The sequence below is a fragment of the Physeter macrocephalus genome, chromosome 4 (genome assembly GCF_002837175.3).
Source record: "Physeter macrocephalus isolate SW-GA chromosome 4, ASM283717v5, whole genome shotgun sequence".
Taxonomy (NCBI): Eukaryota; Metazoa; Chordata; class Mammalia; order Artiodactyla; family Physeteridae; genus Physeter; species Physeter macrocephalus.
Window position 1 is genome coordinate 5,054,244 of NC_041217.1, and position 16,534 is coordinate 5,070,777.

Consider the following 16,534-nt stretch of genomic DNA (forward strand, 5'->3'; position numbering starts at 1 on the left):
AACCCGTGTCCCCTGCATCGGCAGGCGGACTCTCAACCACTGCGCCGCCAGAGAAGCCCTCTTATGCTTTTTTTTTTCTCTTTGTATTAACCCCTGTACTCTTTATCCTTAATGACGAAGACCTAATTACCAACTTATCTATGTTACTCGTATTTCCCTATTCCTAGTTCATTTCTTTTAAACACATTTTCAGAAGCTCTTAGCAAATAGTCTATTATTATGTTTTTATTTCATAGTATAAGAATTTTTTCATCAGTTCCCAGAATTGATGAGTTATTATATCAGTGATGGTTTTAAAGATCGTTTTAGGAGAGCACACTAGTGTTACAAGCGTTTCTTCATCAATTCCATGGGCAGAGTCAGGGCTTAACAAATAAAAATATAATTGCTGCTCTCAGCTATTAAGGACCAGTATCCAGTTTTTCCCATTGATATTCAGGCTTATTTTCTAGGAAAGGTGGCGACATGACATAGGTTAATCTCTCTTCCCTTTTCCGCAGGACCGTGAACAGATGAAAGAGCCTGCTGATTCTGAATTTTTATCACTGCTATGTTGACGCCTAAAGTTTAATCACGTTTAAAATTTTTCTCCAGTTCTGTTTACAGAATATTCCTTTTTAAATCTTTTGATGATGCCGTCTTTGCTTTCAAACAAGTGTTTGTTTCTCATTGGCCTGATGCCACTCTACCTTCCCAGGCTCTCTTCTCAGCCACACCTGTCTGCTCAGAGACTGGCTCACAGTATGGACTCAGACTTTGTTCTCTACCATTTTTTCTACCACCTCCCCTTTATCTAGGCTTTGTCTAGATCTGGCTAACCCTACTTTCTTCTGATCCCGTTCAGAATTTTTTGTCATTCTAGAACTTAATATTTCTTGACCACTGAAATGTTGCCAATTGTAAAACTTCTTTTGCATTGTGTTACCCTGTGTGTGTGTGTGTGTGTGTGTGTGTGTGTGTGTGTGTGTGTGTGTTTGTAAAGTTCTGATTGCTAGAACCTAAGTATGAATTATCCTTTTCTATGTTTTTTTATTCTCTCATTGCCTTTCTTATATTTTCTTTCTCCTCTGGTATTGATGGGGGGCGGGCAATGAATACTTACTAAATGAGTTAATTTGAAATTGCTTTCCAATAATCACTTTTTAGGTTTTTGAATGTGAGAGCATCAACAATCATCATTCAGAGAAAATGGAGAGCTGTACTTTCTGGAAGAACAGCTCGTGAGCAATTATTAGTGACAAAAGTAGGTGTTAAAAAAACAGTCCATATGTAAAGAACTACTTTAAAAAACGGAAAACAAAAAATGATTTAAAGATCTAACCACACATTTGCTTTAAACACATCATTGCAGTCAATTAAAAATTATATTCACTCATAAAAATACTATTTGTATTTTTGTTTGTGTATCTGTTTTAATAACATATTCTCAAACCCAAGTTTGAAGTGATTTATTTGAAGAAAGTCGTTATAGATGTAGCATATCCTGTCTGTATGAGTCAACACATACTCTTTAAGCCACATTTGGTAATCTATTTAAAATATTTAACATTGGTTCTAGAACAATGGTGGTACCTATGGTCTTTTATTAAAGAAATCAAATTTAAATTTTACTCGTAAATTTTGATGTTCGTATTCACTATGTATGATTATATACACACTATTATTATTACACCTTCTATTATATATTTACTAACTAATCGGATCCTCATGATAACTCTGTGAGGTAGCTATTATCAGCGTTCCCATTTTACGGATGAGTAAACTGAGGTCTGGAGAGAGAAAGGGATTTGCTCAAGGTCACTCAGCTAGTAGGTGGGGGGTCTATGTTGTAAAACAAACCTAGTTTTCGTTTCAATCCAGATACTTTATGTGTCTTGGAATTTGATTGTCAGGATGTTCTAGAATTGAAGAATCTAAGATGTGCTGGGAGTGCATTCATTCTCGAAGCAGCAGACAGCTTCCCTCACAGCTGCTTATAACGCCCATTCTGTTCTCTAGAGTGTAGCTAGCTTTTGTATTAAATGCATTTGTCCTGTAGTAATACTAGTCCTTTGCTCATTCACAATGAAAAGTATCAAGAGGAAGGGAAGGTAAAAGCACCAGGTATCTATGGTCCCTGGTTTGCACCTTCATAAAAACTTCATTTTCAGCTGTAGCCCTCTGTGGGTTTCAAAATCTGTGAAATATGACATTCTTAAACTAAAAATGTAAAAAAAAAAAAAAATCATAATTATACCATCTTATTTTTCATTGAGAAATTCCAGAACCTCCAGTGGGTTGAATTATTATTTCTATCTATTAATGTCACTTACAAATTTTTCCTTATAGAGACATCAAGCTGCTTGTTTGATCCAAGCAAATTTCAGAGGATATAAAGGAAGGCAGGTCTTCCTCCAGCAGAAATCAGCTGCTTTGACCATACAAAGATACATACGAGCCAGGAAGGCTGGGAAGTGTGAGAGGATAAAATATGTTGAATTAAAAAAATCTACAGTTGTTCTACAAGCACTGGTGCGCGGTTGGTTAGTAAGAAAAAGGGTAAGTATTTTTAAGTAGGATATCTCAGCCTTATGAAGTGGAAATACCTGATGTTAAATTGTGTTAAGAAATTTGAGATTTTGGAGAATAATTTCAGAGCTGATATAACCATTAACTAGAATTTATTCAGCTTCTGAACAGCCCCATGTCACAAGATCACTGGTTGTCATAGATTTTTGTTCTAGGATCTTGTTTCCCATAGATGCTCACCAAAAATGCAAAATAACTTTTCTCGTGTAATAAATCTTAACAAAGGAACTGAAGTATGAGGAGGGCTCCACACGTGAAGGAGTGTTTTGTTTTTTTTTAAGTTTTTAACATCTTTATTGGAGTATAATTGCTTTACAACGGTGTGTTAGTTTCTGCTGTATAACAAAGTGAATCAGCTATACGTATACATACATCCCCATATCCCCTCCCTCTTGCATCTCCCTCCCACCCTCCCTATCCCACCCCTCCAGGTGGTCACAGAGCACCGAGCTGATCTCCCCGTGCCATGCGGCTGCTTCCCACTAGCTATCTGTTTTACATTTGGTAGTGTATATGTGTCCATGCCACTCTCTCACTTCGTCCCAGCTTCCCCATCCCCCTCCCCACACGTGAAGGAGGTTGTTATTCAAGTCACCTTTTGCTACCACCAGGCAACTCTCTCAGGGGTTGTAGGACCATTCCGTTGATAACTTCCACACCTTCAGCAGGAGAGAATCCTCCCTAGGGAATTCTTGACGTTCTGGGCACTCAGTACATGAAGCAGTGGTAAACAGAAAATAACTAAATTAAAGGAGAAATCTTTTGTGTTTTGTTCACTGAGTATAAATTGAAACTCTGAAGGCCAAAGGCCCCTCCCTGGAGTGAGCTTCTGCTGCAAAAGTCTTGTGCTGGATGTGGCGAGACTACTACTGGAGAAGTCGGATCGAATGTTTGTCCGATTTAACATCACCAGCTTCAACGATTCTGCTTGGATCGCTCTAACCCTTTCTCAGTTTACTATTCCTAGACTTCTCCCGTTATAATTAGTACCTTCAAAGCCTATCTTGCTGCCCTTGGGTAGTCAGTCCAGTTAAATTCTTGAGTGAAGTGCCCAAGTATAATTGTGCTTTCTATACCCTCAGTTAGGGGTTACACCATTGAAAGTATTGTATAGTAAAGGAGTATAATTACTTCAGGTTACAATGTAGATAATTTTAATAGTTACAAGTTAGTTTACTGTTGCTAATTTATATAATTTGGTATTAAGGATATACAAAAATAAACATTGGTTGATTGTCTTAAGAGTCAACTATTCGGTTGTTAATCTTTTTTTCTCCTTTAGATTTTAGAACAGAGAGCCAAAATTAGGCTTCTTCACTTCACGGCAGCTGCCTTTTATCACCTCTCTGCTCTTAGAATTCAAAGAGCGTACAGACTTCACATGGCTCTGAAGAATGCTAATAATAAACAGGTTAACTCAGCCATCTGTATTCAGGTTAGCTTTTCCTTCGCAGTAAAACTATGACATAATTTTTGTTTGAAACTTTTTAATATTTCATAAACAATTTCCAAATACCCCTGCTAAAGTTATATAGTATTTAGCTTTTGCCACGCAGCCGTTAGCGTGGTTGGATGGCTTAGAGGTAAGTTGCGTTTTATGGCACAGGACTAAGGCTGTGGGTTATCCTCTGGTGCATTGTACCCATTTACCCCTCATGTAGCGACACCCAGGGCACCTGTCTCTCTCTCGACCTCCTTGCCAACCCGTGACATTACAAGACTTCGTGATTTTGTCATTTTGATGAATGGCAAATTATATCTCATATTTGGTTTGGATTTCCTATGATTGCTAGCAATTCTAAAAAATCTTTCCTCTGTGTTGGTTATTCAAATTCTTATCTGTGTATGGTATGCTTTAAAAATTTTTTTTTCCACATACTTTGCTCATTTTTCTGTTGAGTGTTTTCTTTTTCTTAATGATTATAGGAGTTCTTTATGTATTCTGGATAAGAACCCTGTTTGTACAGTATATGTTAATATACTTACATATAAAATATTGAGTAAAAAAACAAATTGAAGACTAATATACAGCTTGATAAGATTTATATCAATTATGAAATGAGGAATATGTTGTGCAGGGTTAAATTCACACACACACACACACACGCACACACACGCACACTTACACCCACTGTGGCCTGGAATTTTCTGTACCAACTAGAGTGGAAATGTAATGCCACTGGGGAGGGTTGAAAGATATTTCAATAAATGTTCTATTTATTTCATTAAGAAACCTGAAGTAAAAAAACTATTCATATGTTTTAAACAGAGATGGTTTCGAGCAAGATTACAGCAGAAGAGGTTTCTTCAGAAACATAGCTTCATAAAAATTCAGAATGAAGCTCAAGAACGTATGAACCAGCAAAATAGGGCTGCATCAGTAATACAGAAAGCCGTATGCCGTTTTCTCCTCCGTAAAAAGCAGGAAAAATTTAATAATAGAATCACTAAAATTCAGGTAACTGAAAATATTATGATTTTAGTTCAAGACTTTGGTTTGCAATTCATCTACACGATATATAACATTTTATTGAATTTTACTTTTATTTATTTGTTTTATTTCTTGGCTGCCCCTCACGGCTTGCGGGATCTTAGTTCTCCAACCGGGGATTGAACCCGGGCCACGGCAGTGAAAGTGCCGAGTCCTAACCACTGGACCGCCAGGGAATCCCCAATATCTAACATTTTAAAAAGCACAGTCATGCTCATTTTAAAAAGCTGAGATTGGCCAATAGAATAATAATCATACACTATGCTACCATAATTTCACTGTTAAGCCCTTTATTTTCACATTCCATAGAGGAAGTTGATAATTGAAAGATGCAAAAGTATTTTTGCCTTTTGAATAGATTTAGCCGTCTTTGGCTAGTGAATGATGCTTTAACTTATATCCAGGAATATTATATGTATTTCTTCCTAGAAAAATTGCTTTTGCTATTTATTAGATCCTGAATTGAAGTTGTAGTTGCAAAGTTGCAAAGATCACATCATATAATTTTACTGAAAATATTTACTTTGTGGAAGTAGATGTAGATGTTAAGTCCACAACATCAGAGGTTGTAATCTTAAAAGTTACTGGTTTGTCTCTTTAAGGCGTTATGGAGAGGATATTCTTGGAGGAAGAAAAATGATTGTACAAAAATTAAAGCCATTCGACAGAGACTTCAGTGCGTTAACAGGGAGATTCGAGAAGAAAACAAGCTCTACCACAGAACCGCACTTGCCCTGCACTATCTCCTGACATACAAGTACCTTTCTGCTATTCTTGAGGCTCTAAAGCACCTGGGTTAGTTTGTTTTAACAATATCTTGTATAAGGTTAGAAATGCGTTTTTACCCTTAAGTCGTACAAAGAATATAATAATATGATACTGATTTTGTTGCTGTGAATGTATCTCTTTTTTTCTCCCCCCTTTCAGAGGTAGTTACTAGATTGTCTTCACTTTGCTGTGAGAATATGGCCCAGAGTGGAGCAATTTCTAAAATATTTGTCTTGATCCGAAGCTGTAACCGTAGTGTCCCTTGTATGGAGGTCATCGGATACGCTGTGCAGGTCTTGCTTAACGTCGCCAAGGTAGTTTCCGTCTTGATAATGAAGAGTTGCTTGGTCAAGAAACCTCCCCCAGCAAGTTAGGTTTATGCTTGCTCATCACTAGAACTCAGATCTCTGAGTTAAAGTTCATTTACTATGTGCCAGAGTCTTCGGGGGCGGGGGGGGGGGGAGTTTACTCTGTTAACATAACCGTACATAGAAACTATAATTTTTTATGATTTATTTCTCCTGTTTTTATAATATTAATAACAGCAAGTTAGTTAAAGACTTGCTAACTATGTGCTAGTTCTTTTCATGCATCATTTAATTTAGTTCTCCTATTCATCCTCTAAGGTGGTTCATAGGGTATTATCCTTCCTATTTTGTAGTGAAGGGATAATCATCTTTACAGGAGGTAAGGTCCTCGCCCGAGGACCAGCGTGTGGTCAGTGGTGGAGGGTTCATGTCCCTCTCCCTCCAGAGCTGACAGCCTGTACACCGCGCTGTATCAGAACAGCAGAACCTCTTCTAATCACGTCTGGCTTCCTTTTTGGTTGGTGTTTCTAAAGTACTGGGTTGGCCAAAATGTGCCTTCGGTTTTTAAGTGAAAATAAAAAACACACTTTTCATTTTCATCAAGAACTTTATTGAGCAATGTATTCACCCTTTTGTTCCACTCCCTTCTGCCATTTTTCAGGCAACTCCATTATTCCATCTTCCCAAAACTTTTTATCTTTTTGAGCAAAAAACTGTTCCAGGTGCCTTTTACAGTCTTCCAGGGAATTGAAATTTTTTCCATTAAGAGAATTTTGTAAAGACCAAAATAAATGGAAATCCGAAGGTGCAATGTCTGATGAACACGGTGGATGAATCAGAACTTCCCAGCCAAGCTCTGACAGTTTCTGCCTGGTCATCAAAGAAACATGCGGTCTTGCGTTATCTTCATGGAAGATTATGTGTTTTCTGTTGACTAATTCTAGATGCTTTTCATCGAGTGCTGCTTTCAGTTGGTCTAATTGGCAGCAGTACTTGTTGGAATTAATTGTTTCGTTTTCTGGAAGGAGCTCGTAATAAAGGACTCCCTTCCAATCCCACGCTATACACAACATCGCCTTCTTTGGATGAAGACTGGCCTTTGGTGTGGTTGGTGGTGGTTCATCTCACTTGCCCCACGATCTCTTCCATTCCACATTGTTGTACAGTATCCACTTTTCATCACCCGTCACAATTTGTTTTAAAAATGGAACGTTTTCATTACATTTAAGTAGAGAATTGCATGCGGAAATAGGGTCAAGAAGGTTTTCTTCGCTTAACTTATGTGGACCTAAACGTCAAAGCGATTCACATAACCAAGCTGGTGCAAATGATTTTCAGCGCTTCATTTCGATATTTTGAGTATGTCGGCTGTCTCCCACGTGGTATAACACTGATTGTTCTCAATTAATGTCTCGATTTGATCGCCATCAACTTCAACTGGTCTACCCGACCGTGGAGCATCGTCCAGCAAGAAATCTGCAGCACAAAACTTCACAGACCACTTTTGACACGTTTGATCAGTCACAGCACCTTCTCCATGCACTGCACAAATCTTTTTTTGCATTTCGGTTACATTTTTACCTTTCTTGAAATAATAAAGCAGAATATGCTGAAAGTGTTGCTTTTTTTCTTCCATCTTCAATATTAAAATAACTACACAAAAATTCATCAATTTTGATTAGTCTTTTTTTAAATGCACACTGATATGACAGCTGCCATATACAATCTAACAAAATAGTTTTGAATGAAGTTAAAGACAGCTAATGCTACTAGATCCATCTTATGGAAAAAAAACGAACGAACCTTTTGGCCAGCCCAGTATCTATGTTTATTATAATTTGTAACTTGGGTCTGTTCTCTTCCAGTATGAGAAAACGACTTCAGCAGTTTATGATGTAGAAAACTGTGTAGATACACTGCTGGAGCTTCTGCAAATGTACCAAGAAAAGCCCGGTGACAAAGTTGCAGACAAGAGTAGAAGCATTTTCACGAAAACTTGTTGTTTGTTAGCTGTTTTACTGAAGAGGACAAATCGAGCTTCTGTAAGTATATTCATCAGTTTTTTTCCTTGGAGGTTATTTTCACATGTTCTTAAGTCCAAGACTTTTAAGCAGTTATCACAACTTAAATAGGGCTTTGCATGTGTTCACACCTGCTTTTTGTGCTGATATGAGTTGCTTCTTATGTGTCAGAGAAGCTGAATTCTAGAAGTAGAATTTATCACAGCCCTAGGAGTAACCAGCTCCCATGTACTAGAGAGAAGCAACAGCTGTCCCAGCAAGGTAGAAATCCAGATGTGTACGACTCTTCATCCTCCTGCTGTGACATAAAGACGTTTCTCCGGTGACAAGCGTTTCTCTGGTGAGGCCTCTGAGTATCCTCTCCAGGAGTTAACAGTCAGCAGGGGTGACTGCAGGCTGTGATAGGACTGTGGCCTTTATCCTGAGAACAGTGGGAAACCACTGAAGGATTTTAAGCAAGGAGATACGTTCTAGTTTAAGTTTTAACATCACTTTGGCTGCTGGTCGAAGAATGGATTTGGGAGAGCGTGTGGGTATAGGGAGACCATTAAGGAAAGAGGCAAGTGTAGACACGCAATGGTCTGGGCAAGAGACTGTATTTGACCTGGGGTCGCATCAGGCAGAGGTAAGTGGGTAACGCTGGAAACTTTAAAGAGGGAAAATTCACAGGACTTGGTAACCATATATAATAGGTATATTGACTTTAATGTTTGCTTTTTTATTTAGTGTGGAGTTAAGTGTACAATTTTTGAACGTTTGCCTTCTTCATAATTGTCTTATAAATTCATAATTTAAACCAATCTAACTGCTGAACTTGGAGAGCACGGCTTTTTATTGTTAAAAGCTCGTAATTTACTGCATAGTGTTTGTATACTGTGATTGATTTTGCTAGCATAGAAGGGGTACAGAATCCTTATTAGTTTAATAAATGCACATTTTCTTTTGTAGGATGTTCGAAGTAGGTCCAAAGTTGTTGACCGTATTTATAGTCTCTACAAACTTACAGCTCATAAACATAAAGTGAATACTGAAAGAATCCTTTGTAAACAAAAGAAGAAATCTTCTATGAGCATTTCCTTTATTCCAGAAACACCTGTAAGAACCAGAATGGTTTCAAGGTGAGCAGTAAATGTACCCTATAGTTTTGTGTCACCATTCATTCATTCGTTCATTCATCCACTTAGCAAACATTTATTGAGCACCTACTATGAGCAAGAGACTGTGCTTGACAATGGAGAAACAGCATGTGAACAAGAAGAAAATCTTTGGTAAATCTAAAGGAGACGATCTCAGCAGTTAATGAAGTAATAACACTGCAGCTATGAGTATTTAGTAGTTATTGGGTAAATTCCTGGTACTAACAAGGTACGTGCTAAGGCTGATAAGTAGCTCTGAATAAGCTTTGCCGTATCATTTTTTCCCCCTCCATGTAGGACAGGCTGCGCACTGTTGGGGGTCTGGCGAAGGTCTCTGGTGGCCAAAACATCAACCTCCAACTCCTTGCATAATCAGCCCGATGCCTGTAATTTCTCCTCCTAGAGAAGTTCTTTTTGACCTTGCATTAGTTAACTAGAGCTGCCATAACAGATTAGCACACACTTAGTGGCCCTTAAACAACAGTAACTTATTCTCTCACAGTTCTTGAAACTGGAAGTTTTGAAATGAAGGTGTCAGCAGGGCCTCACCTTGTCTGAGGCTCTGGGGTGGAATCCTTCCCTGGCTCGTCCAGTTTCTGGCGGCTAAGTGTCCTTGGTTTGTTGCTGGATAACTCTGTCCTCCGCCTAAGTCTTCACAGGGCTTCTCCTCCCTCTCCCTCCTCTGTGTCTCTTGTAAGGACATTTGTTGTTGCTCTCTGGTTCTGAGCAGAAGAAACAGTCTAGAGATATAAACTAGGGAAATAGTCTAGAGATATAAATTAGATGCAAGAATCATTAGACCCCCTCCCTCTCTCTCCCTCTCTCTCCTTCCTTTCTATGACTGGACAATTGTCTACTAGGTATAAACCCTGCACCACTGACAATGCACTGTTTCTTGACCTGGGTTATATAGCAGTTAGCTTTATAATTACTCATAATTATAAACTGTATAATAGTTGTAAATTGGTTTTGTTCTTGCATGTTTTACAGTATAACATAAAAATAGTTTGCTTAAAATTTATTAATGGGAACAATTTCTACATACGGTTTTTATTTAAGGACTTGGCATATTATAATATGAATTACATTGTAAAACTATTAACATATGAATGAGTAGATTCTTTTTTTTTTTTTTCTCCCCTTTTGACACTGTCAGGGTTTTTTGAGGTAAAACTCCCAACATTATAAATGTACCCTTTATTTAGGTGTGCAATTCAATGAGTTTTGACAAATGTATACAGTTGTGAAACCACTACCACTGAGATAAAATATTTCTGTCACAACAAAGTTCCCTTGTGCCCCCTTGCAGTCAGTTCTCTCCCATTAACCCCTAGGTTCTGGCAACTGCTGATGTGAGTTCAGTACCTTTAGTTTTGCCTTTTCTGCTTTGTCCCATAAATGGAATCATACGGCGGTAGCTCTTTGTGACGGGACTCTTTTACTTAGCGCGCTGCTCCTGGGGTTCATCCATGTCGATGCATGGCTTAGATTGCATCTCTTGCTTCACGGAGCGCTGTTCCACGGTAGGGGTAGATAGACCCTCTCTGTTTGACCACCCCCCCCAATTAATAGATGTTCGGAATTTTCACTGGAAAGAACAGGAAGATGGAAACGCATGTGGTGGTAAGGAGTCATGTGAGGAAAATGGATGTGATGCTGTTTCCTCAGTGAAGAAGGAGATTATAAACATTAGCTCCGAAGCAGATGGGGGAGGGTGTGGAGGGGACATTTGGAAAGAAGAAAACAGTCATCCTGGGGAAAGAGAAAGGAAGCAATTTCTAGGTAATTTCAATCATTGGCATGAAATCAGCCAGCCTGTCTGTGCAGGTTTTCTTTAGCAACGTCCAGCTGTGCAGGAAGGGGGAAGGCAGATACCTGGATTCCACTTGGAATCCACATAGAACTTTCCAGGTGAATTCAATAGGGAAGAGCAACAATAGCTTTAACAGCGTTTGCAATGGAGATCATACTGAGGGACCCAAGCTAGACGGGAGGGAAAGGAGACCAGCATTGTGCTGGGTGACAGGCACGTGCTGAGGTCCCCTGAAGTGGACACCACAGTGGGAGGCAGCTGTGAGCCGTGGACGTATTAGGTCAAAGGGCGTGGGTGAATCCCAAGTGGTGGTTCGGGCTGGAAGGCTCAGACTGAGCAGTCGGTGGCCGGGCACTTGCTGAGGGTGACAGAGGCTATCTTGTGATTGTGTGACGGGGGTGTGTGCTGAGCGGACCCAAAGGAAAGGGGGCAGAGACGGAGGGGTGAGGGGTCGGCTCTTTAGCTACAAGGCTGCTGAAGTTCTGAGACGGGGCAGGAGTTGAGGGAAGACCGGGAACCAGGTTTACAGACAAAACCCTGGGGTTTGGTAGCTGAATAGCCTGAGCTTCAGAGGAGCCAGGATCATCCTTCAGGGAAGATAGAGAGAAATAGTCTAAAGTCGTAAACGGCGGTAACGTGAAGCCTCCCACCTGCGTGAGGGCCTGTGAGAGGTGATGCGTCCGGGAGGGACCACATTTCAGTTAAGACAAAGCGATGGATGTGAGTCTTCTAAGAGAGGAACTGGATTAATGCAAGGTGTTTATTCTTCTCACAGACTTAAACCGGATTGGGTGTTGAGAAGAGATAACCTGGAAGAGATCCTGAATCCTCTGAAAGCTATTCAGATGGTGATGGACACACTTGGCATTCCTTATTAGCAAAGGCAAACGTCTCAGTGTGTACAGGAAAAGAAATAGGAAAGCCGATCACACGTGTGGAGAGTGCTTTTGGCTTTCCTTGTACAACTTTTAAAATCTGACTTTGTATTAAAGTTAAAAAGAGAGATGTAACAAATAAACTTTTTATATTCTTTCTTTCTTTTATTTAATCGGCAGGCGGACTCTCAACCACTGCGCCACCAGGGAAGCCCTATTTAATAGCTTTATGCAGATAACAAACTAATGTCATGACATTATTCCAACACTGTTAATCTATGTCTGTCGTCTTAAAATATTATATTAGTTTGAATATAATCTTATTCCTAAAGGGAAAAGATTAGCTTATTATTCCTGTTTTATAGGTAAATTGAGGCATTTATCTAAAATAAATGTTGAAAATTTAAGATTCTGCCAACTCACGTAGAAGTGAGGATAAAATAATCCCACAAATGCCATAGACAACACCCTGTTTCCTGACTGATGGGGCCATCAAGATGGGCAAATGAGCCCCTCTGGGGAAATTAGGCAAATTCAGCCTCTACCCCTTCATATATTAAAAACTCCTGACCTTGAACTGAGTGGGGCTGTAATTTGACCTGGGAAGAGCAAGGTATTGCTTGTAGTAGAAACTCATGGTCTAGTCCCTGAGCGCAGACCTGAAGATGATTCACGGGTTGAAACATGACTTGTTATTTTCAGTAGCTTTGGGCCACTGTTACCAATACTGAACCAGTGCGATTCCAGAGCCACAGAAGGCTGATTCCAGTGGCTGTTTGTTATCCGACCGGGTCCCAAGGACTGTCTAGCTATGGGGGCCAGGACAGTTTTTAAGTGTTTGAAATAAATCAGTAGTAGCTAGAAATGGAGAGACCATTTAACTACTTGACTGTATTACTTTGTTGGAATGAAGATTAAGCCTAGTCGGAGACTGTGGAGGTTTGGTTAGAATAAAGACCGTATTGACATATTAAAGAATATATTGAAAGTAACTAGAAATTTTGAGAATTTTTTTTTTTTCTTCCAATGAAGTGTTTGGAGTTTGGAGAACTCTTGTTACTTAGAATTTGCCAAATACTATAGTTTTTGTTGACTCTTCCAAATGGTTTGTTTTTCTCTTTCACTTAACAGAATTTTAGTGTAAGCAATTTATTTACTTGGTAAATTATACCACTAGGTTATAATCAACCAACATAAAATGTTATTGGTGTTCATTTCCTCTAAGATGGTTATAACCAATTAGTATTTGCACAAGAAATATTTCTGTGACGTTATACATGAAAGGTGATTTCCAGATGTTCAAAGTTTTTCTATTGTTGGACGAAAAATTTTTAAATTTTACATAATATTCTATTTTCCTGTGAAGGATATTCCTCTTAAATGTATGGGATAAATCCATATCAGGATTCTAAGGCTTCCTGAAGGCTGGAAGGCGTGTGTGTGTGTGTGTGTGTGTGTGTGTGTGTGTGTGTGTGTGTGTGTGGTTGGAAGGAATGGTTGAGAGGTAATTAAGCCTTTTTCTTTAGAAGTTGCTGTTTCCTACAGAGAGATTACATTGTCTTAAAGAAGGAATATAAATACCGTAACGCCAATCTAGTTCTGTGTTAGGTGAGTTAATTACTGGTGAAGTTAGGTGAATTTTAAATTCACCTTCTTGTCTGTAATTAACCCAGATTTCCAGTAAGATGTCATTATAACCATGGAGTGTGATTTTTAATTTAGTGGGTTTTTTTGGTTGTTTGGTTTTGGTTTTGGTTTTGGTTTTTTTGGCCATGTTGCAAGGCATGTGGGATCTTAGTTCAGTTCCCAACCAGGGATGGAACCCGTGCCCCCTGCAGTGGAAGCACAGAGTCTTAACCACTGGACCGCCAGGAAAGTCCCTAATTTAGTTTTAAATGTATACATATATAAAGTTACATAGTTATGATTTTCGCAAAAAAAAAATCCATACTTTTACAACCTTGGAAAATTTTATCTATCCCTAATATAGCTTGTTACCCATACCATATTTTGGCTTAACGGTTGAGAGGAAGAAATTCACATTGTGCAATCTGTTATGAAAAATTGTTGAATTTTTCTCAATAGGTGATTTTTTTCCAGGTTTATTATCTTTATAACTTCTAATTTTTCATTGTAGCAATGAAAGCCTAGTACATTTAAAAATCTTTGCGGATTAAGAAAATACTGTCTTTTGGATTACTTTTTGCTAGTAGCTAAGCTTGCTAACAGGCTGCTTTTAATTTTAATATTGTTCAGCTGCCACTGTTTCTTGGTATAAAGAAAGAGTGATAAACTGTTGTAGTTCTGCTTTCAACAAAGGAAGAATTCCAATGAAAATACTTTGCTTATAACCTCTTCACAGGAGGTAAGAGTAATGCAGATGAATATTTATTTACAATTTACATTTGAGGGCGTGTGTATTTGTGGGTGTGTGTAAAAATTTCCAACCTATGTAAAGGAAGAAGAAAATAGTCCAAAAACCTGCTTATTTCAATCCATGCTTATGGAGGGCTACATAAAGCAGTGCTGCCTCTTGCATAAATTATGGACCCTTTTTTTTCTCCAATTTTACAGAAGCCTTTTCAGAAACCAGTCTTAGAGAGTAGAGTTTTATTCTATGAATAATATTCCATTATTACTGCAGATAACTTTTATATTTGGAATAGTGATGGTTTATTTTGAGTTATCTAAATGAGACCAAAATGAAACTTGATCTAAACTTTGCCCTTGCTTTGCCAAAGCATCATTTTCATACCTGCTGAACACTGAGTATTTGGAACAGATTCTTCCTCTTATCAATAATTGATCTTTATTGTGGTACATTCAAAGACTAGCCCAGTAACATTTATATTCACCTTAACAGTGTTATTAAAGACGTAAAGCTACTCAGTGTCTCCCTTCTGTTACTTTCTCTCTGAGGCTACCTGGGTTCCATGGCCACTTTCCTACAAGACCATTCAATTCCATGTATGTTCCTGTCTGCTCTAAAGTAAGTGCTGACCTACTGGACAGGCAGCAGCGATCTGCTTCCCTCACACCCAGTCAGCTTTCAAGTGAAAATCCATCCTGATCTGTAGCCTCGCTCTCAGCGTGCAGGTTTTTGCTCTTCAGCAACTTCCGTGAGTGTGTCTGGACCACATTCTTCTGACTATTTGTATATCACATAATTTTGTCTTGTATCCTAGACATATTGAATGTTATATTGTGCAGACTCTGGATTCTCTTCTAGTTCCTCCAAAAAAAATTTTTTTTAGCAACTTGGTTGGCTCAAGCTGACCACTGATTTTGGGGTGGCAGCTCAGATCTTATTTCAATTATTTTTTATTCTTCTCTGAGTTACTTTGAATTTGCCCAATACACAGATATTCAAGAGTCATTTGGAGATTTATGTAGAATTTACACACAAAATTTGGGGCCCTCTTTTTGCTCTCACTGGTCTGATCTACCCGTCCGCCTCCTTTCTCAGTGTATGTGATGCCCCACACCCGCTTCACTGGTACCTCTGGCTAGAATGCTGTGGGCTTTTTCTTTTAGTCCAAGGTTCAACTCCATTGCAAGAGTGTTGACTGCAGACCTCTCTCAGGCAGTAACCTGTGAAAATGGGTTACCGCCTGAGACAACTAGCTCCATTGCCTTCTTTCAGCTGAACGCCCCCCCATCCACAATCCGCTATTTCCCCTGCCGCTGTGCCTCCATGTATTCGGTTTTCTCTTTTGTGTTGGGGGTTAGTTTGGCTTTTGTTCAGAGCTTATAGTTGTTATCTCTTAGAATTTTACTTGTGCATATTCAAAGCAGAAGTTGAAGAGGTTGTTTATCATCTGTTTTATTCTCCTTCAAAAAAATACAATTTTACTTTTAAAAAATTGAGGACATTAAATGTGAAAACACAGATACAATGCAAGGTTGTGAATGATGTCATCTTCTCCACAGAGAGTTTACTGTGCTCCCAGCTGACAACTAGGCTAGAAACACCAGCTACCTCACATCACCTTTATCCAAGTTAGGTTGAGACAGTTTCCAGATGGATTTCGGTCCCTAGGCAGGCTAGTCTCTGTCTACTTCTCACCTACTCTTATTTTTTAAGGCCCTAGAGTTTCCCGTTCTCTTACAGACTCTGAAAACTGTTCGGTTTGCTAAACCCCAGGGTCTGTTGATAGCTCTGCTCATCTTCTTAGTCTTCTTAACGTTACTCTGACATCATGGATTGCTGTGAGAGGAAAAGTACCTCCTAAATGCTGAGATAAGATCTCTGCACTTGCTTTCTCTTAAATCCTGGCCCTGAGATTCTTGTGTCTCAGTCATGCACTACTGGTTTCCAAGAGCTTTTACAAATATTTTCTATGTATTCATTATTAATAGTTGCTATCAACAAGAGGGTTGAGCCAGAACAACCCAATCCACTTTTTTTTTTTTTTGCGGTACGCGGGCCTCTCACTGTTGTGGCCTCTCCCGTCGCGGAGCACAGGCTCCGGACGCGCAGGCTCAGCGGCCACGGCTCACGGGCCCAGCCGCTCCGCGGCACGTGGGATCCTCCCGGACCGGGGCACGAACCCG

General features: G+C 39.2%; 1 protein-coding gene across 1 annotated transcript in view; it reads left to right on the top strand.

Moving 5' to 3' along the window:
* Positions 1–12,055, top strand: part of ASPM (assembly factor for spindle microtubules) — a 72,582-nt gene extending 60,527 nt beyond the window's left edge. Inside the window, exons 20-28 of the mRNA XM_024130691.2 lie at positions 1,147–1,243; positions 2,329–2,538; positions 3,851–4,003; positions 4,838–5,026; positions 5,662–5,854; positions 5,987–6,141; positions 8,001–8,177; positions 9,105–9,274; positions 11,881–12,055. Of these exons, the coding sequence (XP_023986459.1) occupies positions 1,147–1,243; positions 2,329–2,538; positions 3,851–4,003; positions 4,838–5,026; positions 5,662–5,854; positions 5,987–6,141; positions 8,001–8,177; positions 9,105–9,274; positions 11,881–11,983 (1,447 nt within the window). The 3' untranslated portion in view covers positions 11,984–12,055. The remainder of the gene's footprint in view (positions 1–1,146; positions 1,244–2,328; positions 2,539–3,850; positions 4,004–4,837; positions 5,027–5,661; positions 5,855–5,986; positions 6,142–8,000; positions 8,178–9,104; positions 9,275–11,880) is intronic.
* Positions 12,056–16,534: the final 4,479 nt, after the last annotated feature.